Source organism: Phyllobates terribilis, unplaced genomic scaffold (genome assembly GCF_046119375.1).
Source record: "Phyllobates terribilis strain yellow unplaced genomic scaffold, ASM4611937v1 Scaffold_5__5_contigs__length_657084704, whole genome shotgun sequence".
In the NCBI taxonomy this organism is placed as follows: domain Eukaryota; kingdom Metazoa; phylum Chordata; class Amphibia; order Anura; family Dendrobatidae; genus Phyllobates; species Phyllobates terribilis.
Window position 1 is genome coordinate 349,275,273 of NW_027362765.1, and position 24,787 is coordinate 349,300,059.

The following is a 24,787-nucleotide window of genomic DNA, read 5'->3' on the forward strand; positions in this document are numbered from 1 at the left end:
CACCCAGAATAAAGTCCTTTAATTGAAATAAAGACACAATCCTTTATTGTTCTAAATTAAACCATACTTACCATCACACCCATTCCAGCTGAAGCCAACGATCTCCTGCAATAAAAGAAAAATAATAAAGCAACCTCATCCTTACCTTTCCATGGTTCCCAGGACAGCTTCAGCTCTGCTATATCGAGATGACAGGCTGGACCGCAGCAGAACGCTGCCATCCAGCCTGTCATCCCGCAGACACTGAGAAGAGCAGGCATGCTTGCGCTCCTCACTGTCTCGCTGTGACGGCATCCAGATGAGCCGAGGTCATGTCCAATGAACTCGGCTCACCTCATGCACGTCACTGACAGCGTGGGAAAATTCTCACACTGAAGTGCTGAGTGCAGGAGAATTTTCCCACGCTGTCAGTGACGTACATGAGGTGAGCTGAGTTCATTGGACATGACCTCGGCTCATCTGGATGCCATCACAGCCAGACACTGAGGAGTGGAAGTATGCCTGCGCTTCTCAGTGTCTGCGGGATGACAGGCTGGATGGCAGCGTTCTGCTGCGGTCCAGCCTGTCATCTCGATGTAGCAGAGCTGAAGCTGTCGTGGGAACCATGGAAAGGTAAGGATGAGGTTGCTTTATTATTTTTCTTTTATTGCAGGAGATCGTTGGCTTCAGCTGGAATGGGCGTGATGGTAAGTATGGTTTAATTTAGAACAATAAAGAATTGTGTCTTTATTTCAATTAAAGGACTTTATTCTGGGTGTTTGTGTTTTCTTTTAACTTTGACTATGGGGTTAGTAATGGGGGTGTCTTATAGACGCCTCTCCATTACTAACCTGGGCTTGATGTCAGCTGGCATTATAAGCTGACATCAACCCCACCACTATTACCCCACTGCCACCGCTACAGGGCAGTGGGAAGAGCGAGGCTAAGTGCCAGAATTGGCGCATCCTATGGATGCGCCATTTCTGGGGCGGCTGACGGCTGGTGTTTCTAGCCTGGGAGGGGGCCAATATTCATGGCACCCTTCCTTGGCTATTAATATCAGCCCCCAGCTGTCTGCCTAGCCTTTGCTAGCTATTAAATTAGGGGGGACCCCACGTCATTTTTTTGGGGGGGTCCCCCATTTTAATAGCTAGTAAAGGCTAGGTATTCAGCTGGGGGCTGATATTAGTAGCCTGGGAAGCTCCGTGGGTATTACCCCCTTCCCAGGCTTCAAACATCTGCCCCAGTCGTCTGCTTAACCTCCGCTAGAGACTAAAATTACGGGGAACCCCACGCCAATTTTTTTAATAATAAATCCTTTATTTTAATACTAAATGACAAGTACAGTAACCAACACTATCACTGTACTTCATATATATGTGACTGACATGTTTCTATCTATCTAATCTATGTGTGAAGCTCTATTCTGTCTGTTATAAATTGTCGGGTACCGGTGTATGCCGCTGCTGAATTGCCGGCTTTTCATGTTTCACTGTGGGCACTGTTCCCATCGATTTGGGCAATCACTGTAATGCCACAACCACCATGGCTGCGGCATTACAGTGAGTGGCAGACAATCCCTGCATGATTGGTGCTCTAAATAGACCAGACATGCAGGACACGCTTTTGGTGCACGAACAGTTATCGAACATAACCTCGAACAGCCGAATTTTTTGCAAATCGTTCGGGTTCGTCGAACAACTCGAACACCGACCAAAACAGCTCGAATTTGAGATTGGCAAACAGTTCTAGTCGAACACCGCTCATCTCTACTCCAGAGCTGCACTCACTATTCTGCTGGTGCAGTCACTGTGTACATACATTACATTACTGATCCTGAGTTACATCCTGTATTATACTCCAGAGCTGCACTCACTATTCTGCTGGTGCAGTCACTGTGTACATACATTACATTACTGATCCTGAGTTACATCCTGTATTATACTCCAGAGCTGCACTCACTATTCTGCTGGTGCAGTCACTGTGTACATACATTACATTACTGATCCTGAGTTACATCCTGTATTATACTCCAGAGCTGCACTCACTATTCTGCTGGTGCAGTCACTGTGTATATACATTACATTACTGATCCTGAGTTACATCCTGTATTATACTCCAGAGCTGCACTCACTATTCTGCTGGTGCAGTCACTGTGTACATACATTACATTACTGATCCTGAGTTACATCCTGTATTATACTCCAGAGCTGCACTCACTATTCTGCTGGTGCAGTCACTGTGTACATACATTACATTACTGATCCTGAGTTACCTCCCGTATTATACTCCAGAGCTACACTCACTATTCTGCTGGTGCAGTCACTGTGTACATACATTACATTACTGATCCTGAGTTACATCCTGTATTATACTCCAGAGCTGCACTCACTATTCTGCTGGTGCAGTCACTGTGTACATACATTACATTACTGATCCTGAGTTACATCCTGTATTATACTCCAGAGCTGCACTCACTATTCTGCTGGTGCAGTCACTGTGTACATACATTACATTACTGATCCTGAGTTACATCCTGTATTATACTCCAGAGCTGCACTCACTATTCTGCTGGTGCAGTCACTGTGTATATACATTACATTACTGATCCTGAGTTACATCCTGTATTATACTCCAGAGCTGCACTCACTATTCTGCTGGTGCAGTCACTGTGTACATACATTACATTACTGATCCTGAGTTACATCCTGTATTATACTCCAGAGCTGCACTCACTATTCTGCTGGTGCAGTCACTGTGTACATACATTACATTACTGATCCTGAGTTACCTCCCGTATTATACTCCAGAGCTACACTCACTATTCTGCTGGTGCAGTCACTGTGTACATACATTACATTACTGATCCTGAGTTACATCCTGTATTATACTCCAGAGCTGCACTCACTATTCTGCTGGTGCAGTCACTGTGTACATACATTACATTACTGATCCTGAGTTATATCCTGTATTATACTCCAGAGCTGCACTCACTATTCTGCTGGTGCAGTCACTGTGTACATACATTACATTATTGATCCTGAGTTACCTCCTGTATTATACTCCAGAGCTGCACTCACTATTCTGCTGGTGCAGTCACTGTGTACATACATTACATTACTGATCCTGAGTTACCTCCTGTATTATACTCCAGAGCTGCACTCACTATTCTGCTGGTGCAGTCACTGTGTACATACATTACATTACTGATCCTGAGTTACATCCTGTATTATACTCTAGAGCTGCACTCACTATTCTGCTGGTGCAGTCACTGTGTACATACATTACATTACTGATCCTGAGTTATATCCTGTATTATACTCCAGAGCTGCACTCACTATTCTGCTGGTGCAGTCACTGTGTACATACATTACATTACTGATCCTGAGTTACCTCCTGTATTATACTCCAGAGCTGCACTCACTATTCTGCTGGTGCAGTCACTGTGTACATACATTACATTACTGATCCTGAGTTATATCCTGTATTATACTCCAGAGCTGCACTCACTATTCTGCTGGTGCAGTCACTGTGTACATACATTACATTACTGATCCTGAGTTACCTCCTGTATTATACTCCAGAGCTGCACTCACTATTCTGCTGGTGCAGTCACTGTGTACATACATTACATTACTGATCCTGAGTTACATCCTGTATTATACTCCAGAGCTGCACTCACTATTCTGCTGGTGCAGTCACTGTGTACATACATTACATTATTGATCCTGAGTTACCTCCTGTATTATACTCCAGAGCTGCACTCACTATTCTGCTGGTGCAGTCACTGTGTACATACATTACATTACTGATCCTGAGTTACCTCCTGTATTATACTCCAGAGCTGCACTCACTATTCTGCTGGTGCAGTCACTGTGTACATACATTACATTACTGATCCTGAGTTACATCCTGTATTATACTCCAGAGCTGCACTCACTATTCTGCTGGTGCAGTCACTGTGTACATACATTACATTACTGATCCTGAGTTATATCCTGTATTATACTCCAGAGCTGCACTCACTATTCTGCTGGTGCAGTCACTGTGTACATACATTACATTACTGATCCTGAGTTACCTCCTGTATTATACTCCAGAGCTGCACTCACTATTCTGCTGGTGCAGTCACTGTGTACATACATTACATTACTGATCCTGAGTTATATCCTGTATTATACTCCAGAGCTGCACTCACTATTCTGCTGGTGCAGTCACTGTGTACATACATTACATTACTGATCCTGAGTTACCTCCTGTATTATACTCCAGAGCTGCACTCACTATTCTGCTGGTGCAGTCACTGTGTACATACATTACATTACTGATCCTGAGTTACATCCTGTATTATACTCCAGAGCTGCACTCACTATTCTGCTGGTGCAGTCACTGTGTACATACATTACATTACTGATCCTGAGTTATATCCTGTATTATACTCCAGAGCTGCACTCACTATTCTGCTGGTGCAGTCACTGTGTACATACATTACATTACTGATGCTGAGTTACATCCTGTATTATACTCCAGAGCTGCACTCACTATTCTGCTGGTGCAGTCACTGTGTACATACATAACATTACTGATCCTGAGTTACATCCTGTATTATACTCCAGAGCTGCACTCACTATTCTGCTGGTGCAGTCACTGTGTACATACATTACATTACTGATCCTGAGTTACATCCTGTATTATACCCCAGAGCTGCACTCACTATTCTGCTGGTGCAGTCACTGTGTACATACATTACATTACTGATCCTGAGTTACATCCTGTATTATACTCCAGAGCTGCACTCACTATTCTGCTGGTGCAGTCACTGTGTACATACATTACATTACTGATCCTGAGTTACCTCCTGTATTATACTCCAGAGCTGCACTCACACATCGCACATTATCATTGTCCCTTTACCTAGGTGGGCCACAGTTGGCGTTGCGTCAGTGTGGATGGCATCAACAAAAAGAGCATCGGAAGGGTCCAGCCTGACCTCTGTCGGGGTATCTTGAAAGTACGGCTCCGCGGGGTCCAGTCCTGTGGGGTCAGAGGGGAGGACGATATCCAATGAGTTATATAAAGGAGGACAGGACGGGAGACAGTGGGTTTAATTCATGGAGCTGCTCATTATGGAAATCCTTAATCACCTCAGATTTATTATTTTTTCTTGTCGGTCACAAGACCAGAAGATCTGTAATAAATCTGTAATAAATCTGTAATAAATCTGTAATAAATCTGTAATAAATCTGTAATAAATCCCCTGGATTTGGGTAAATACCCAGATTAATATAAATTATTCTGTCACTTTATGACAACACTAAATTTCCTTGTAGTTTTTTCGTAGAGACACCGAGAATCGTAGCACATTAGGAGAATTATTTTGGAGTCGTTTTTTTTTGTTTTGTTCTTTTAAATTTTTACTTTATTGCATTTATTTCTTTTTAAAAGGATTTTTACTAGGACCATTTAGCTTCCATAGTCAGGCAACGGATGACTAGTCTCCTCCACCTCGCTCTCCTCACCTCGCTCTCCTCCACCTCGCTCTCCTCCACCTCGCTCTCCTCCACCTCGCTCTCCTCACCTCGCTCTCCTCCACCTCGCTCTCCTCCACCTCGCTCTCCTCCACCTCGCTCTCCTCCACCTCGCTCTCCTCCACCTCGCTCTCCTCCACCTCGCTCTCCTCCACCTCGCTCTCCTCACCTCGCTCTCCTCACCTCGCTCTCCTCCACCTCGCTCTCCTCCACCTCGCTCTCTCCACCTCGCTCTCCTCCACCTCGCTCTCCTCCACCTCGCTCTCCTCCACCTCGCTCTCCTCCACCTCGCTCTCCTCCACCTCGCTCTCCTCACCTCGCTCTCCTCCACCTCGCTCTCCTCCACCTCGCTCTCCTCCACCTCGCTCTCCTCCACCTCGCTCTCCTCACCTCGCTCTCCTCCACCTCGCTCTCCTCCACCTCGCTCTCCTCACCTCGCTCTCCTCCACCTCGCTCTCCTCACCTCGCTCTCCTCCACCTCGCTCTCCTCCACCTCGCTCTCCTCACCTCGCTCTCCTCCACCTCGCTCTCCTCCACCTCGCTCTCCTCCACCTCGCTCTCCTCCACCTCGCTCTCCTCACCTCGCTCTCCTCCACCTCGCTCTCCTCCACCTCGCTCTCCTCACCTCGCTCTCCTCCACCTCGCTCTCCTCCACCTCGCTCTCCTCACCTCGCTCTCCTCCACCTCGCTCTCCTCCACCTCGCTCTCCTCCACCTCACTCTCCTCACCTCACTCGCCTCCCCCTCGCTCTCCTTCCACCTCGCTCTCCTCCACCTCGCTCTCCTCACCCTCGCTCTCCTCCACCTCGCTCTCCTCCACCTCCTCTCCTCACCTCACTCGCCTCACCTCGCTCTCTTCACCTCGCTCTCCTCCACCTCGCTCTCCTCACCTCGCTCTCCTCCACCTCGCTCTCCTCCACCTCGCTCTCCTCACCTCACTCTCCTCACCTCGCTCTCTTCACCTCGCTCTCCTCACCTCACTCTCCTCACCTCGCTCTCTTCACCTCACTCTCCTCCACCTCGCTCTCCTCACCTCGCTCTCCTCCACCTCGCTCTCCTCCACCTCGCTCTCCTCACCTCACTCTCCTCACCTCGCTCTCTTCACCTCGCTCCACCTCTCATCTCCCTACGCCTGTCCTTCTTCTGCCTCTCGCTCATTCACTCTGCCTCTTGCGATGCCTCTTGATCCATTACTTGCTTCTCTTTTTAGTCTTCCTCACCTTCAGGGGGTTGGACCAGATGACCCAGGAGGTCCCTTCCAACTCTACCATTCTATGATTCTATGATTGATTCCACCTCTCCCTCCTTTTAGACCTCCTCCTTTTGCTCCTCCTAAATCTCCACCTCTCCCCCCTTCTCTCCCTATCTCTCTCTCCTAGCACCCTCCTTCTCTTCCTCCTCTTCTTCCCTCTTCTCCTCATCTCCTCTTGTCTCCCTCCACTTTTTGTTCCAACTCCCTCTTCCTCTCACTTCCCCACCCCCTCTCACTTATCTTCTCCCTTCTTAGCTAGCTACTTCTCTACCTCCTCCTCCCATTCTTCTACTCTCTCCTCTCACTTCTCTTTTCCCTCCTTCTCTCACTCCTCCTCCCCAACTTGCTCTTTCTCCAGTACTTTCTCCTCATCCCTCTCCTCCTCTTGCTCCTTATCATCGCCTCTCACTTACCACTCTCTCCTCTCACTTCTCTTTTCCCTCCTTCTCTCACTCCTCCTCCCCCTCTTGCTCTTTCTCCAGTACTTTCTCCTCATCCCTCTCCTCCTCTTGCTCCTTATCATCGCCTCTCACTTACCACTCTCTCCTCTCACTTCTCTTTTCCCTCCTTCTCTCACTCCTCCTCCCCCTCTTGCTCTTTCTCCAGTACTTTCTCCTCATCCCTCTCCTCCTCTTGCTCCTTATCATCGCCTCTCACTTACCACCCTCTCCTCTCACTTCTCTTGTCTCTTCTTCTTTCGCCCCTCCCTTCACTCCTCCTCTCACTTTTGTACCCCTTACTCTAACTTCTCTTTTCTCTACTCCTCTCGCTCTTCCTCTCTTTTCTTCTCTACTTCACCCTCACCCTCCTTTCCCACCTCGTGATCCCACTTCTTCTCCTGCTCTTTTGCTTCTCCTCTTCATCCAGCTCCTCCTCTCCCTCCTCGTCTATATCCTTCTCTCACTCCTTCTCTCTCCTTCTCTACCTCCTTCTCTTGCTGCTCCTATCCTTTCCTCTCTCACTCCTCCTCTCTCCTTCTCTACCACCTCTTTTTGCTCCTCCTTTTCTCCCTTCTTATCTCACTCATCCTCCTCTCTTTTGCTCCTCCTCTCAGTCCACCAGCCTGTACTTTTTTCTCTCACTCTTCCTCTTCCTCCTGATCTCGCTCCTCCTCCCTCTCTTCCTCTCTCACTCTTCCTCTTCCTCCTGATCTCGCTCCTCCTCCCTCTCTTCCTCTCTCACTCTTCCTCTTCCTCCTGATCTCGCTCCTCCTCCCTCTCTTCCTCTCTCACTCTTCCTCTTCCTCCTGATCTCGCTCCTCCTCCCTCTCTTCCTCTCTCACTCTTCCTCTTCCTCCTGATCTCGCTCCTCCTCCCTCTCTTCCTCTCTCACTCTTCCTCTCCCTCCTGATCTCGCTCCTCCTCCCTCTCTTCCTCTCTCACTCTTCCTCTTCCTCCTGATCTCGCTCCTCCTCCCTCTCTTCCTCTCTCACTCTTCCTCTCCCTCCTGATCTCGCTCCTCCTCCCTCTCTTCCTCTCTCGCTCCTCCTCCCTCTCTTCCTCTCTCGCTCCTCCTCCCCCTCCAGATCTCGCTTCTTCTCCGCCTCCTGCTCTCCCTTCCCCTTTTCCTCCTCCTCTTCTCTCTCCTTCTCTCCCCCCACTTGTCGCACCCCACCTTGCTCCAGTCCTCCCACCTCCACCTGCTCTAAACAGATCTGAATATAACTCCCTGAGATACTTTTACGTTAGATTTTATCTTACGTCATTCTCTGTTTTTCTATAGGGGTCTCTTCCACCATCGCACCCACCAGTTATCCTTCCAATTCCCGGTCGTCTTTTCCCAGCTTCCCCGGCGGTGTGCGCCCCCAGACTGTGCCCAATGATGTAAATGTTGGACAAGGAGTAGTTAAATATTTCCTTTAAAGAAAAAGAATCGTTTGAAGGCAAAACAGGAAAACAGGAGTGACCCAACCGTGAACGACAACCCATCATGTGGTCTCACCAGGAGAGTTGTAGTGAAATAGGCGACTTCTGCCCCCACCACCCGGATGTTATTGGCGGCCTGCGTGTACAGGGTCTGGGATCCTCCACTCCAGTCAACGCAGAAGCAGTTCACGTCCTCCACCTGTAACACAGCCTGGAAAAAAGAGAACATTCTGTGAACTCAGGGGCCAATGTATAGTGAGAACCCTGGGGCCCTATTGTCTTATATCCATGGCATATAGTGGTGCTTTCCAACCAGCAGCTGTGTGGACCCTGAATATCACCATCATGTGGTCTTTAGGTTCTCTAAATGTGACTCTTGGGTCCCTTTATATAACACTTAGATCCCCTCCTTGATGTGGGATCCTATGTATGTGACTCTTGGGTCCCTTTATGTAACTCTTAGATCCCTTCCTCGCTGTGGGGTCCTCAGTATGTGACTCTTGGGTCCCTTTATGTAACTCTTAGATCCCTTCCTCGCTGCGGGGTCCTCTCTTTGTGACTCTTGGGTCCCTTTATGTAACTCTTAGATCCCTTCCTCGCTGTGGGGTCCTCAGTATGTGACTCTTGGGTCCCTTTATGTAACTCTTAGATCCCTTCCTCGCTGTGGGGTCCTCAGTATGTGACTCTTGGGTCCCTTTATGTAACTCTTAGATCCCTTCCTCGCTGCGGGGTCCTCTCTTTGTGACTCTTGGGTCCCTTTATGTAACTCTTAGATCCCTTCCTCGCTGCGGGGTCCTCAGTATGTTACTCTTCGGTCCCTTTATGTAACTCTTAGATCCTTTCCTATCTGCGGGGTCCTCTGTATGTTACTCTTGGGTCCCTTTATGTAACTCTTAGATCCCTTCCTCGCTGCGGGGTCCTCTCTTTGTGACTCTTGGGTCCCTTTATGTAACTCTTAGATCCCTTCCTCGCTGCGGGGTCCTCAGTATGTTACTCTTGGGTCCCTTTATGTAACTCTTAGATCCTTTCCTATCTGCGGGGTCCTCTGTATGTTACTCTTGGGTCCCTTTATGTAACTCTTAGATCCTTTCCTATCTGCGGGGTCCTCTGTATGTTACTCTTGGGTCCCTTTATGTAACTCTTAGATCCCTTCCTTGCTGCGGGGTCCTCAGTATGTGACTCTTGGGTCCCTTTATGTAACTCTTAGATCCCTTCCTCGCTGCGGGGTCCTCAGTATGTGACTCTTGGGTCCCTTTATGTAACTCGTAGATCCCTTCCTCGCTGCGGGGTCCTCAGTATGTTACTCTTGGGTCCCTTTATGTAACTCTTAGATCCCTTCTTATCTGCGGGGTCCTCTGTATGTGACTTTTGGGTTCCCTTATGTAACTCTTAGATCCCTTCCTTGCTGCGGGGTCCTCAGTATGTGACTCTTGGGTCCCTTTATGTAACTCTTAGATCCCTTCCTCGCTGCGGGGTCCTCAGTATGTTACTCTTGGGTCCCTTTATGTAACTCTTAGATCCCTTCCTCGCTGCGGGGTCCTCAGTATGTTACTCTTGGGTCCCTTTATGTAACTCTTAGATCCCTTCCTCGCTGCGGGGTCCTCTGTATGTGACTCTTGGGTCCCCTTATGTAACTCTTAGATCCTTTCCTATCTGCGGGGTCCTCTGTATGTTACTCTTGGGTCCCCTTATGTAACTCTTAGATCCCTTCCTCGCTGCGGGGTCCTCAGTATGTTACACTTGGGTCCCTTTATGTAACTCTTAGATCCCTTCCTTGCTGCGGGGTCCTCAGTATGTGACTCTTGGGTCCCTTTATGTAACTCTTAGATCCCTTCCTCGCTGCGGGGTCCTCTCTTTGTGACTCTTGGGTCCCTTTATGTAACTCTTAGATCCCTTCCTCGCTGCGGGGTCCTCTCTTTGTGACTCTTGGGTCCCTTTATGTAACTCTTAGATCCCTTCCTCACTGCGGGGTCCTCAGTATGTTACTCTTGGGTCCCTTTATGTAACTCTTAGATCCCTTCCTCGCTGCGGGGTCCTCTGTATGTGACTCTTGGGTCCCCTTATGTAACTCTTAGATCCTTTCCTATCTGCGGGGTCCTCTGTATGTTACTCTTGGGTCCCCTTATGTAACTCTTAGATCCCTTCCTCGCTGCGGGGTCCTCAGTATGTTACTCTTGGGTCCCTTTATGTAACTCTTAGATCCCTTCCTTGCTGCGGGGTCCTCAGTATGTGACTCTTGGGTCCCTTTATGTAACTCTTAGATCCCTTCCTCGCTGCGGGGTCCTCTCTTTGTGACTCTTGGGTCCCTTTATGTAACTCTTAGATCCCTTCCTCGCTGCGGGGTCCTCTCTTTGTGACTCTTGGGTCCCTTTATGTAACTCTTAGATCCCTTCCTCGCTGCGGGGTCCTCAGTATGTTACTCTTGGGTCCCTTTATGTAACTCTTAGATCCCTTCCTCGCTGCGGGGTCCTCTGTATGTGACTCTTGGGTCCCCTTATGTAACTCTTAGATCCTTTCCTATCTGCGGGGTCCTCTGTATGTTACTCTTGGGTCCCCTTATGTAACTCTTAGATCCCTTCCTTGCTGCGGGGTCCTCAGTATGTTACTCTTGGGTCCCTTTATGTAACTCTTAGATCCCTTCCTTGCTGCGGGGTCCTCAGTATGTGACTCTTGGGTCCCTTTATGTAACTCTTAGATCCCTTCCTCGCTGCGGGGTCCTCTCTTTGTGACTCTTGGGTCCCTTTATGTAACTCTTAGATCCCTTCCTCGCTGCGGGGTCATCTGTATGTGTTTCTCAGCTTATTGAGAGTGACACTGAATTTGGCAGGGCCTTTACCAGGAGCGGCAGAGACTTCCTGACACTTGACTCATGTGACTGGTGTATGACACCCAGATAAGAGCCTGTGAGTGGCCGGTGGCTCCGTGGTCGCGGTCATATGCGAGGCTCTTGGCGCAGGCAAGATGGGACTTTGCACCACAATGATATCTCAGCATTTTTTCACACTTAGTCTTTTGTTGACCTCATGTTGTGAGTTATTAATTGACTTTTCAGATCTTTTTTCGGGTGAAGCCTGTCAGTTTTCTTTCCCTATTACTAATATTTATAAGGAAGAAGGCGGCTGTCCTTCATCTCGTGCTTATATGGAGGGTAAGATGGCGCTGTACTTAGCACCTCGATTTATTTGGAGGAGTTGTCTATGTAGTGACCCGGTCCAGACTGTGTATGCCCCTTTAAGTACCCCTGGACCGCGAGCCGCCTCTGTACACTGCAGCTCACTCCTTAGCTGCCTCCCGACCAGTATTACTGAGGGTTAGATATGAACTGTGAAGTATTCCCTCCATGCTATATTGCCCCGTTCTGCTGAATTAAAGCGGCTGTTATCCCCGAGACCGGAGTCTGTGGTCCTTCCATCATCCGTCGGACACTGCGTGGGGGGTGGATAGCAGTGGACGGAAAGCCCCCTTTCCCCCAAGGCGAGGGGTTTAGATCTGGATCACCTTTGTATGGTTGGTGTTGGGGGCATGCTCTATGACATGTGCAGAGGTCAATGTGCAGGGAGGGAGGAGGTAATGAATATATCACCGATTGTTCATGGTGGCTCCAGAGTAATCCACCTCCAGCTTCATATTAGAGCTATAATTCTATGTTTTGTGATCAAACCCATCCCCCGCCCATAGTCAGTTTGGGAAATTTAATCATGGTGGTGGAGCTAAGTGAAATAAATGGGGGGCCTGTTACACCCCTTGAGCCCCTCTGAACACTCTCCCTGGTAATTCGCCCACCTGGCACAAGTCGGTCAGCCAGCTCTTCTCCCCGCTGTCAGTGAATCCGTGGATCACAAAGCGAGATTTTCTCTCTGGTCTGAAGTTGGAGTCAGAGATGGTCCCAGGATTGACGGCGCTGACTTCCTGCAGGGAATTATGAAAAAAAATCACAAAATCATAAAAAAAGCGTAAAAAAATTCCATCCCAGACATCATTGCAGGATCCGGCACTGATCTGGGTCATGGACAGATACTGTAAACCCCCCATGTTGGTGATGAGCCCCCTTCTCCTCTGAACTCCATAGACGTCATGTATGGTGTCACTACAGTTGTGTGCTAGCAGATCGTCCGGATATTTCCCGCTCACCGGACAGATATAATCCAATAATATAAATCACCCTCCGTATTCTGTACATGTTCTAGATAAAGTGATGATTGGACCAGTTATCAATGGTAGAAATATCAGCAGGACCCATTTTTGATAATGTCCCCTAAACAGATCAATAAGTATCCTACTGCTAGGATCCCCAATGATCAGAAATAATCTGTAGAGTAACCTGCAGCGCCCCCGCAGGTGAAGTGATGTATTACAGAAAACTCATAATCAATGGCCTGACCATGTAACACAGGCCGGGGCCTACGTGGTCAGAGATGCCCTCTGTAGCTGCTCTGAGGATCCCAAGCAATGGGACTCCTCATCACACAAGACCCTGGGATCCTGGAGAGAGAGAGATCTGACCTGATATGTCTTCACATTGTCCTTGGTGTAGAGCAGGAACCGAGTGTTAATCTTCTCCGGAGACCAGGGTAAGCATCCAATTGGTCTCTGTAGAGTTCCAGCCCACGGGGCATCGTTTGTGAAGCACCCCAACCTGTCGTAGCAGACCTCCGCTAATACACATAACACAAAGGATACAGATCACTGATGGGAGAAGAGTGAAGACCAACTCCGATCTGCTGCAATTACAACCCTCAGCAGGCCCTGACAGCCACAGACGGGAGATCATTGCTCTACACTATATGGGATGTGCCACTGATGCTGGAGATCTGAAGACCAATCATTCCACTGAAGTCTATGGCTGAGGTCCATGGGGGTCCTATTTCACAGACCCACAAATATGCAAACACAAGAACAAGTGACTGGACTGAGGCTTCACCTGGCTCTACAAGAATGATCCAGATCATAGGAAAATACAAATCTACTCAGAGGTGAAGGAAAAGGGAACGAGGAGCAGAAAGAAGGATGGAGACGATCACAGCGATCACTGGAGACTCAGCCAGAAGCCAGAAGAGAAAGAGAAGGCAGAAAGCTCTGGAGAAAGTCCACATCTAGATCAGGGGAAGGAGAAGGCTAAAAGGAAGGAAAGAAGGAAGAGAAGGTATAGAAGAGGAAGATACAGGGGAAACAAGAAAAGTGAAGGAAGATAAGACAGAAGGTTCTGGAGAAAGTCCACATCTAAATCAGGGGAAGGAGAAGGGTAAAAGGAAGGAAAGAAGGAAGAGAAGGTATAGAAAAGGAAGACACAGGGGAAACAAGGAATGTGAAGGAAGAGAAGACAGAAGGTTCTGGAGAAAGTCCACATCTAGATCAGGGGAAGGTGAAGGGTAAAAGGAAGGAAAGAAGGAAGAGAAGGTATAGAAGAGGAAGATACAGGGGGAACAAGGAAAGTGAAAGAAGAGAAGACAGAAAGTTCTGGAGAAAGTCCACATCTAGATCAGAGGAAGGTGAAGGGTAAAAGGAAGGAAAGAAGGAAGAGAAGGTATAGAAAAGGAAGACACAGGGGAAACAAGGAATGTGAAGGAAGAGAAGACAGAAGGTTCTGGAGAAAGTCCACATCTAAATCAGGGGAAGGTGAAGGGTAAAAGGAAGGAAAGAAGGAAGAGAAGGTATAGAAAAGGAAGATACATGGGAAACAAGAAAAGTGAAAGAAGAGAAGACAGAAGGTTCTGGAGAAAGTCCACATCTAGATCAGGGGAAGGAGAAGGCTAAAAGGAAGGAAAGAAGGAAGAGAAGGTATAGAAGAGGAAGATACAGGGAAAACAAAGAAAGTGAAGGAAGAGAAGACAGAAGGTTCTGGAGAAAGTCCACATCTAGATCAGGAGAAGGAGAAGGGTAAAAGGAAGCCAGGAAGAGAAGGTATAAAAGCGGAAGATACAGGAGAAAGAAGGAAAGTGAAGGAAGAGAAGACAGAAGGTTCTGGAGAAATTCCACATCTAGATCAGGGGAAGGTTAAGGGTAAAAGAAAGGAAAGGAAGAGAAGGTATAGAAGAGGAAGATACAGTGGAAACAAGAAAAGTGAAGGAAGAGAAGACAGAAGGTTCTGGAGAAAGTCCACATCTAGATCAGGGGAAGGTGAAGGGTAAAAGGAAGGAAAGAAGCAAGAGAAGGTATAGAAGAGGAAGATACAGGGGAAACAAGGAAAGTGAAAGAAGAGAAGACAGAAGGTTCTGGAGAAAGTCCACATATAGATCAGGGGAAGGAGAATGAGAAGGCTAAAAGGAAGGAAAGAAGGAAGAGAAGGTAAAGAAGAGGAAGATACAGGGGAAACAAGGAAAGTGAAGGAAGAGAAGACAGAAGGTTCTGAAGAAAGTCCACATCTAAATCAGGGGAAGTAGAAGGCTAAAAGGAAGGAAAGAAGGAAGAGAAGGTATAGAAGAGGAAGATACAGGGGAAACAAGGAAAGTGAAAGAAGAGAAGACAGAAGGTTCTGGAGAAAGTCCACATCTAGATCAGAGGAAGTAGAGGGCTAAAGGGAAGGAAAGAAGGAAGAGAAGTTATAAAAGAGAAAGATACAGGGGAAACAAGGAAAGTGAAAGAAGAGAAGACAGAAGGTTCTGGAGAAAGTCCACATCTAGATCAGAGGAAGTAGAGGGCTAAAAGGAAGGAAAGAAGGAAGAGAAGTTATAAAAGAGAAAGATACAGGGAAGGTTCTGGAGAAAGTCCACAGCTAGATCAGGAGAAGGAGAAGGCTAGAAGGAAGGAAAGAAGGAAGAGAAGGTATAAAAGATGAAGATACAGGGGAAAAAAGTAAAGTGAAGGAAGAGAAGATAGAAGGTTCTGGAGAAAGTCCACATCTAGATCAGAAGAAGAGGAAAAAAAAGAGAAAAGAAAAGAAAATATACAGTAGTGTAAGATAGAGAATTAAAAAGGGAAACGTAAGAAAAAGAAGGTAGAAAGTTTTGGAGAAAATCCATTTTCCATCATAAGGGGAAAATAGGAGGAGAAGAAAGGAGAGGGTCCAGAAAAGAAGAGAGAACTCTTTGGAAAAGGTCCATATTTAGCTGAGGAGATGACAAGGACCCAGAAAGAATGTCAAAGGGATAAGGGAAAGAAGAAAACAAAAGAGGAAAGAAAACAAAAAGCATAAATAGTAACTAGAGTTTTATCTTTGAAACTAATAGTAAAATAGCACATGAGAAACTTTGTAATGTATCTTATCAGAGAAATCTGCTTCTTTCTCCACTTTTGAGCCACTTCTATTCATCTCTCCTTGTAAACTCATCATTCGCCATGAAAAACTGCTAAAATCTGGAGGGAGAATGATGCTGTCTGCACACAGAGAAGCTGCTGAGGCTTGTAGTTCTGAGAGCCGGCGAGGATACAAGTCATATAATGGCCAGGAATAGTGCTATTCCTCATGTGTTCATGGCAGCTCATTCTGGAGAGTCAACTGGTGTGCATTCAGGGAGAGGAGGAGGGGATGAAAGAAGGAAGAGAAGGAGGAAACGGAGAAAATTAGCAAAAAGGATTAGAGGGAAATAAAGAATTAGAGAATGAATAAGATAAAGCAAAGAAGTATAGGAGAAGAAGAGGAAGATACAAGAGTGGAAGATAAAGGAAAGAAACAAGGAGAAGATTGAAAGGAAGGGAAAGGAGAGGAAGAAGAGGAATGAAGAGGGAAGAATGAGGATCGCGAACAAGTAGAAGAAGAAAAATAAATTAAGAAAAAAAGAAGAGAAGGAGAAGAAAATAAAGAGGGACACAATAGAGAAGATAGAGAAATGCAGAAGGTAGAGGAAAATCAAAAAGAGGAAGATAAATGAAAGAACAAAAGAATATACAGAAGTAAAGGAGGAAGAGGAAAAGGGTGAGAAAGAAAGAAAGAAAGAAAGAAAGAAAGAAAGGAGAAGAAAAGGAAAGAGATGAAGGTGGAGAAGGAGAAGATGATTATAAAAGAGGGGAATCTTAAGTGATGAAGATGAGAGTGAAGACAATAAAGAAAAAAGAAGAAGGGGAAGATGCCGAGAAGAGGAAGAAGGAGAATAGATAGGAGGTGAAGGAGGAGAATCAGGCAGGGATCATTATTTTCTTTCATCTTTCCATGGACTATATCAAGATTGATACAAAAGTGAGCGGAATCCTGCGACCCGAATATAGGGGGGTGCGGCACTGAGTATATGACATACAGTGAAGCCTCTCCAGGAGACCCCTCTATAGCCAGAGAACCCCCCATCACTGTGTCCATAAAATCCTGATCCAGAAATGATTACTCACATGTAAGAACAGAGAGCGCAGCGAGGACAGGAACAACGAAGCCGGCCATTACCTGCAAGAAGAAGAAACGTAAGGTATCAAGTAATCCGGAACTAACGTAGTAAAGGGACATTGTATCAGAATGCAGCACTGCTAGGACTCTCTGTTATCAGCTGCTGGGGAGGGACGACACGTGGTTAATGCCCAGCTTTGCTGCATTTACAGAAGGTACAAGGCAATTACCCAGGGAGCAGAGCAGCAGATACAGGTCTGGATAATAAAGGGTTAATGAGAGAGCGCAGCTACCTGATCAGGTGCAGTCCTCACCTGGCTCCGGAGTCAGGGCTGGGGCTGGGCGCTGCTCCTTATATACTGTCCCTGAGGAGGAGCCCGGGGACCTGTGTCATCAGCAGTCAATCATTAAGGAACTGGTAATCTGTGTGTCCATAATCTCAACCCGGCCCCAACCTGGCCCCAGACCCCAGCCCCCAAAACCCCAGACCCAGAGACCCCAGCCCCAACCCAGCTCCTGAGACCCCAGACCCTGAGACCCCAGCCCTCAAAACCCCAGACCCAGAGACCCTAGCCCCAACCCAGCTCCTGAGACCCCAGACCCTGAGACCCCAGCCCCAACCCAGCTCCTGAGACCCCAGACCCTGAGACCCCAGCCCTCAAAACCCCAGACCCAGAGACCCCAGCCCCAACCCAGCTCCTGAGACCCCAGACCCTGAGACCCCAGCCCTCAAAACCCCAGACCCAGAGACCCCAGCCCCAACCCAGACCCAGAGACCCCAGACCCTGAGACCCCAGCCCTCAAAACCCCAGACCCAGAGACCCCAGCCCCAACCCAGACCCTGAGACCCCAGCCCCAACCCAGACCCAGAGACCCCAGCCCCAACTCAGCCCCTGAGACCCCAGACCCAGAGACCCCAGCCCCAAGCCAGACCCAGAGACCCCAGCCCTAACCCGGTCCCCAGACCCCAGACCCAGAGACCCCAGCCCCAACCCAGACCCAGAGACCCCAGCCCCAACCCAGACCCAGAGACCCCAGCCCCAACCCAGCTCTTGAGACCCCAGCCCCAACCCAGACCCAGAGACCCCAGCCCCAACCCAGCCCCTGAGACCCCAGCCCTCGAGACCCCAGCCCCAACCTGGCCCCCGAGACCCCAGCCCCCAAAACCCCAGACCCAGAGACCCCAGCCCCAACCCAGACCCTGAGACCCCAGCCCCAACCCAGACCCAGAGACCCCAGCCCCAACTCAGCCCCTGAGACCCCAGACCCATAGACCCCAGCCCCAACCCAGACCCAGAGACCCCAGCCCTAACCCAGACCCAGAGACCCCAGCCGCAACCCGGCCCCCGAAATCCTAGCCCCCAGGACGCCAGGCCACCAGCACCCGATATCCCAGAGGTGCAGGACAACAGACAACAGGGCGTTACATAGAAGACTACAAAATGTCGGATGATGGGAGTAGTGATACATTGTGTGATAGGAGATTAGATTGTGAGCTCTGGGGTCAGTGATGATGGGAGTAGTGATACATTGTGTGATAGGAGATTAGATTGTGAGCTCTGGGGTCAGGGATGATGGGAGTAGTGATACACTGTGTGATAGGAGATTAGATTGTGAGCTCTGGGGTCAGTGATGATGGGAGTAGTGATACATTGTGTGATAGGAGATTAGATTGTGAGCTCTGGGGTCAGGGATGATGGGAGTAGTGATACTGTGTGATAGGAGATTAGATTGTGAGCTCCGGGGTCAGTGATGATGGGAGTAGTGATACATTGTGTGATAGGAGATTAGATTGTGAGCTCCGGGGTCAGTGATGATGGGAGTAGTGATACACTGTGTGATAGGAGATTAGATTGTGAGCTCTGGGGTTAGGGATGATGGGAGTAGTGATACATTGTGTGATAGGAGATTAGATTGTGAGCTCTGGGGTCAGGGATGATGGGAGTAGTGATACATTGTGTGATAGGAGATTAGATTGTGAGCTCTGGGGTCAAGGATGATGGGAGTAGTGATACATTGTGTGATAGGAGATTAGATTGTGAGCTCTGGGGTCAGGGATGATAGGAGTAGTGATACATTGTGTGATAGGAGATTAGATTGTGAGCTCTGGGGTCAGGGATGATGGGAGTAGTGATACATTGTGTGATAGGAGATTAGATTGTGAGCTCTGGGGTCAGGGATGATGGGAGTAGTGATACATTGTGTGATAGGAGATTAGATTGTGATCTCCGGGGTCAGGGATGATGGGAGTAGTGATACATTGTGTGATAGGAGACTAGATTGTGAGCTCTGGGGTCAGGGATGATGGGAGTAGTGATATACACTGTGTGATAGGAGATTAGATTGTGAGCTCCGGGGTCAGGGATGATGGGAGTAGTGATACACAGTGTGATAGGAGATTAGATTGTGAGCTCCGGGGTCAGGGATGATGGGAGTAGTGATACATTGTGTGATAGGAGATTAGATTGTGAGCTCTGGGGTCAGGGATGATGGGAGTAGTGATATACACTGTGTGATAGGAGATTAGATTGTGAGCTCCTGGGGTCAGGGATGATGGGAGTAGTGATACATTGTGTGATAGGAGATTAGATTGTTTGCTCCGGGGTCAGGGATGATGGGAGTAGTGATACATTGTGTGATAGGAGATTAGATTGTGAGCTCCGGGGTCAGGGATAATGGGAGTAGTGATACATTGTGTGATAGGAGATTAGATTGTGAGCTCCGGGATCAGGGATGATGGGAGTAGTGATACATTGTGTGATAGGAGATTAGATTGTGAGCTCCGGGGTCAGGGATGATGGGAGTAGTGATACACTGTGTGATAGGAGATTAGATTGTGAGCTCCGGGGTCAGGGATGATGGGAGTAGTGATACACTGTGTGATAGTGACGCGCCCCCTGGGCCATGTTCAAGGGATACCCGGAGCCGGATCTGTATGGGGGTAGTAGTCCTTGTGGCGGTGACCCGGTCCGTGCCCAGGGTGTCAAACTAAGTGGCAGTCTAAGGCAGTAGATGTTAATTTGATGTGTCGACTACGCCACCCGTTGAGTGCGGCTTTGAAGCCGCCGCTGCAGAGCAGTCCGCTGAGGCCGGTGGTATATGTGCAGCAGTGATGGTATAACCCCCAACGGGAGGGGTATGGCCTCAGGGCAGCAGGTGTAGATGATGGGGGTTGTGATGATGCAGAAAGAAGATTCAGAGTCAGGAGATGCAGTTCAGGGTTTTTACTTACTGGTGTCCTTTTGGTCACTCTGGCCTTGAGTGACCGCCCGAGCCGTGCTGCGTCCACCAGGTCCTGGACTCGGCTAACCCCCAGGCGATTCCGGAGCGTGGTCCTGAGCTCCTTTCTGACTCTCCCTTCCTCTGGCCGTTCCCACCAGGGATCCACTTTTGGCCGGCTCCCTCGGGTCTCTTGGTGGTCAAGCCTCCTCTGGGCTCCCTGACCCTATACTTGGTGTGCCTTTCTAGTGGATTTGGTGAGGGTCGTGGCAGATCCTGACCACGACCTCCGGTTCCTGGCTAAGGTTTGTTTTGGTCTCTGCCAGCTTGGGATCCGCTACCCTTGTCCGCCAACCCTTCACCCTTCTGTCCTTATTCTGGGATCTTGGGGTTCTCTTCTTGTTTCCTGGGTCCTTCTTACTCCTCTCTCTCTCTCTCTCAGCAGGCTCTGTTCTGGAGCTGGGCCCAGCCGGAGCCACAGCTCCCTGTCAGCCCTCCTGGCTGAGCTCTTCTGCTCTTCTCCTCCTGCCTGAACTGAACTGAACCCTGATCTAAGATGGTGCCCACCTTATATACTCCCTCTATGTGTGAGCCCAGGTGACCAGCACCCAATGGGCTCCTAGCTTTACCCAGACTACTCCCCCTATCTGCCCCTACACTACTGGGATGTTCCACCCCCCTCCCACTCCAGCCAGGGACAGACGCTGTCGTACCTGCACATATACTGGTGGGAGTACCGTTGTTCTGTCCCCCGGAAATGGGATGTATGTAGTGCATGCAGCCTACTAAGCTCAGTTCCACACTCCATCCTTACCCGGGAGTGGAATACCACACCTCTGGGTCGAGGTGCAATACCCCTGTAGCAGCCGAATCCTCAGGGTGCTACATTCTCCCCTGGTAAATCACAGCACGTCCTCGGGCTGTAAAAGAATAAAAACATCCACAAACATACAAATTTTTTTTCAAAAACATCATAAACATATAAAACATTATATATATCATCAGCATAAAACTTTTCATAGTAAACATTCTTGTTCCTCCGGCCACGGTGCAAATTGTGACCGGGTAAAGTGCAACAGTCTCTTCTGGAAAAAACAGTTTCCTCTAAAACCAGTAGGGGGCGCCTTAAAAAGCGCAACTATTTACAAGGGATATGGCCGCTCTCAGTCCTCGGCCAGTGGGGAATAGGGATGGCTGTTCACAGTCCTCAGCCTGTGGGGAGATGGGACACACTGGAACAGTTCACACTTGTCCCAACGGGGAACATATTTTTAATTAAGCAGCATGGCATATACCCTTACGGGTAACTATATACAGTTACAGTTCACCTCTTAATGGTGACGATGCCCTCCTGCTCCTTCCTGAGGGTAGGCTTCAGACCCGTCCGGGTCCTCTTGACCTTCCTCACACCGCAACTCCTCTTCCGTCAGGCGATGTACATGAAGTGCATAGGGTCCTTTGGCACACTGGTGCCGGGTGAAGGTGACCTCGTCACCCAGGTACAGGTCACGACCACGGTGTCCCTCCGGTAGGTGAGACTCGACATCTCTGCGGGTTACAAAAACGTCACCGGGGGTTTTGTGATCCCTGATGAAGCCCCAACCGTGCTGCAACTGGAATTTAATTACAGTCCCGGTGGCACGGGGACCGTGGGCTGCACGGGGGTTCCTTCGGGTCCGGCTTTTCTGCTCTGCACTTTTTATTTGCAGCCGCTGCTCACGGACCCGCCTCTCTCTTCGTTCTCGGTCAAAGACGTCCAACTGCTGGCGACAGCACTCCGCACGCTCAGCTGCGGCCGCCCGGGTCTCCTGAGTGAACCCGATGAGGTCTCCTCCAGTGGGGTCCCACTCAAACTGCGCCTCCTCTAACGAGAGCGGGGTCATCTTGACGGGCGCCGGAGCCGGGATCAGGGGTTCATCCAGAGGTCTTTCTTTCCGGAGTCGGGGATGGTGGTACTCCGGTGGCCACACAAAGGGCTGCCCATCCGGGCAAGTGTGCTGGGCAAATAGGTCTTCACCCAGGTGTGGCGCTGTGGAAGTTGAGGGCGCGGTGGTGGTAGTGGCGCCCGGGCTCACCAGGCCTTGCGACCAGGCCTGGGGCACCCTGAAGGTGAAGGGCACCGTGAAGACGGCGGCGCCCGGGGTTACTTGGCCCAGCGACCAGGCCGGTGGCTCAGTGGAGGTAGAGGGCGCTGTTGGTACTGCGGCGCCCGGGGGTACTCGGCCTTGCGACCAGGCCGGTGGTGCTTCTTGCTTGGCCGCGCTCTGAGTCGAGGCGCATGACGTAGCAGGGGGCGTGGCCGCGGCTTCTGTTTGAGGCCTAGTCGGGAGCGGTGACGGTGCAACGACGGGCACGGCAGGGGAAATTTCGGGCTCTGCGACGGGGAGCTGGGGCAGGCTCGCGGCTTCTCGGCTCGGGGTAGTGACGTCCCCTTTACCTGCCTCCGTTTCTTTAGCTCCTTCCTCGGCGTCGTCTCCGGCCTTGATTCCTCCTGCGCCATCCTCAGAGGCGGTCTGACTCCTCGTTGCAGGTGGCGTGCTCCGTTGGCGGGTTCCTGCCTGCAGGGCCATCTCTCTGCTCCATGTGGCCAGTACGTCTCGCTGCACTCGGGCCATCCTCTGAGCCAAGCCCTCCAGTGCGGTCCGTGCATGCTCCCGATCTCTGGGGAGCTGCGCCAGGATCTCCACCAGGCCTTCTGGGGTTGTCGCTTGCAACAGGCTCCTGACCGCTGGGTCGGTGCTGCCTGCCTCCGCCTCCATCTCCGGGTACGACTCCTCCAGACTCCTCTCCAGACTCCTCCAAGCTGCTCCCATCTTCTCTGTTTTGTTCTCCCTCCACCCCCATCGAGGGCGGTCCTGGGGCAACTTGGTGATTGTCAGCTCCAGGGGCAGTTCTCTCACACTGATGGACATCTCAATCATTGCAGTCTCTGCTGGTGGGGGCGGTCTTCGTTTTTGGCGTCATTCTTGGTCCTGGCCCACGATGGGAGGTGGCCTCTTGCCACCCTCTGGCACGCCCATAATGGCGTCCGCTCTGCCAAGGCGGGAAATCTTCTCAGATGGCGGGAACCGCTTCCCAATGGCGGGAAACTCTGTGGATGGCGGGAAAAGACTGCAGATGGCGTCCGATGGCGGGGACCCTCCGGAATTGGCGGGAGACTTCTTTTTACGGTAAATATGAACTTTTCTTCAGGCACGCAGTACCCGGTGGTTGCGGGCACGTTATCCTGCCGACTACGCCAAAGTTGACGCGCCCCCTGGGCCATGTTCAAGGGATACCCGGAGCCGGATCTGTATGGGGGTAGTAGTCCTTGTGGCGGTGACCCGGTCCGTGCCCAGGGTGTCAAACTAAGTGGCAGTCTAAGGCAGTAGATGTTAATTTGATGTGTCGACTACGCCACCCGTTGAGTGCGGCTTTGAAGCCGCCGCTGCAGAGCAGTCCGCTGAGGCCGGTGGTATATGTGCAGCAGTGATGGTATAACCCCCAACGGGAGGGGTATGGCCTCAGGGCAGCAGGTGTGGATGATGGGGGTTGTGATGATGCAGGAAGGAGAGGCAGAGTCAGGAGATGCAGTTCAGGGTTTTTACTTACTGGTGTCCTTTTGGTCACTCTGGCCTTGAGTGACCACCCGAGCCGTGCTGCGTCCACCAGGTCCTGGACTCGGCCAACCCCCAGGCAATTCCGGAGCGTGGTCCTGAGCTCCTTTCTGACTCTCCCTTCCTCTGGCCGTTCCCACCAGGGATCCACTTTTGGCCGGCTCCCTCGGGTCTCTTGGTGGTCAAGCCTCCTCTGGGCTCCCTGACCCTATACTTGGTGTGCCTTTCTAGTGGATTTGGTGAGGGTCGTGGCAGATCCTGACCACGACCTCCGGTTCCTGGCTAAGGTTGGTTTTGGCCTCTGCCAGCTTGGGATCCGGTACCCTTGTCCGCCAACCCTTCACCCTTCTGTCCTTATTCTGGGATCTTGGGGTTCTCTTCTTGTTTCCTCTCTGGGTCCTTCTTACTCCTCTCTCTCTCTCTCTCAGCAGGCTCTGTTCTGGAGCTGGGCCCAGCCGGAGCCACAGCTCCCTGTCAGCCCTCCTGGCTGAGCTCTTCTGCTCTTCTCCTCCTGCCTGAACTGAACTGAACCCTGATCTAAGATGGTGCCCACCTTATATACTCCCTCTATGTGTGAGCCCAGGTGACCAGCACCCAATGGGCTCCTAGCTTTACCCAGACTACTCCCCCTATCTGCCCCTACACTACTGGGATGTTCCACCCCCCTCCCACTCCAGCCAGGGACAGACGCTGTCATACCTGCACATATACTGGTGGGAGTACCGTTGTTCTGTCCCCCGGAAATGGGATGTATGTAGTGAATGCAGCCTACTAAGCTCAGTTCCACACTCCATCCTTACCCGGGAGTGGAATACCACACCTCTGGGTCGAGGTGCAATACCCCTGTAGCAGCCGAATCCTCAGGGTGCTACAATAGGAGATTAGATTGTGAGCTCCGGGATCAGGGATGATGGGAGTAGTGATACACTGTGTGATAGGAGATTAGATTGTGAGCTCCGGGATCAGGGATGATGGGAGTAGTGATACATTGTGTGATAGGAGATTAGATTGTGAGCTCCGGGGTCAGGGATGATGGGAGTAGTGATACATTGTGTGATAGGAGATTAGATTGTGAGCTCCGGGGTCAGAGATGATGGG

General features: G+C 50.0%; 1 protein-coding gene across 2 annotated transcripts in view; it reads right to left on the reverse strand.

Moving 5' to 3' along the window:
• Nucleotides 1-17,253, reverse strand: part of LOC141273166 (pancreatic lipase-related protein 2-like) — a 122,826-nt gene extending 105,573 nt beyond the window's left edge. Inside the window, exons 1-7 of one of the 2 annotated variants that reach the window (XM_073684618.1) lie at nucleotides 17,168-17,253; nucleotides 16,883-16,934; nucleotides 13,127-13,278; nucleotides 12,407-12,532; nucleotides 8,700-8,834; nucleotides 8,506-8,614; nucleotides 4,894-5,013 (exon numbers count right to left, since the gene is read on the reverse strand). In XM_073684618.1, coding sequence (XP_073540719.1) covers nucleotides 4,894-5,013; nucleotides 8,506-8,614; nucleotides 8,700-8,834; nucleotides 12,407-12,532; nucleotides 13,127-13,278; nucleotides 16,883-16,931 — 691 coding nt within the window. In that variant the 5' untranslated portion in view covers nucleotides 16,932-16,934; nucleotides 17,168-17,253. The remainder of the gene's footprint in view (nucleotides 1-4,893; nucleotides 5,014-8,505; nucleotides 8,615-8,699; nucleotides 8,835-12,406; nucleotides 12,533-13,126; nucleotides 13,279-16,882; nucleotides 16,935-17,167) is intronic. The other variant, XM_073684619.1, reaches the window with a different exon arrangement.
• Nucleotides 17,254-24,787: the final 7,534 nt, after the last annotated feature.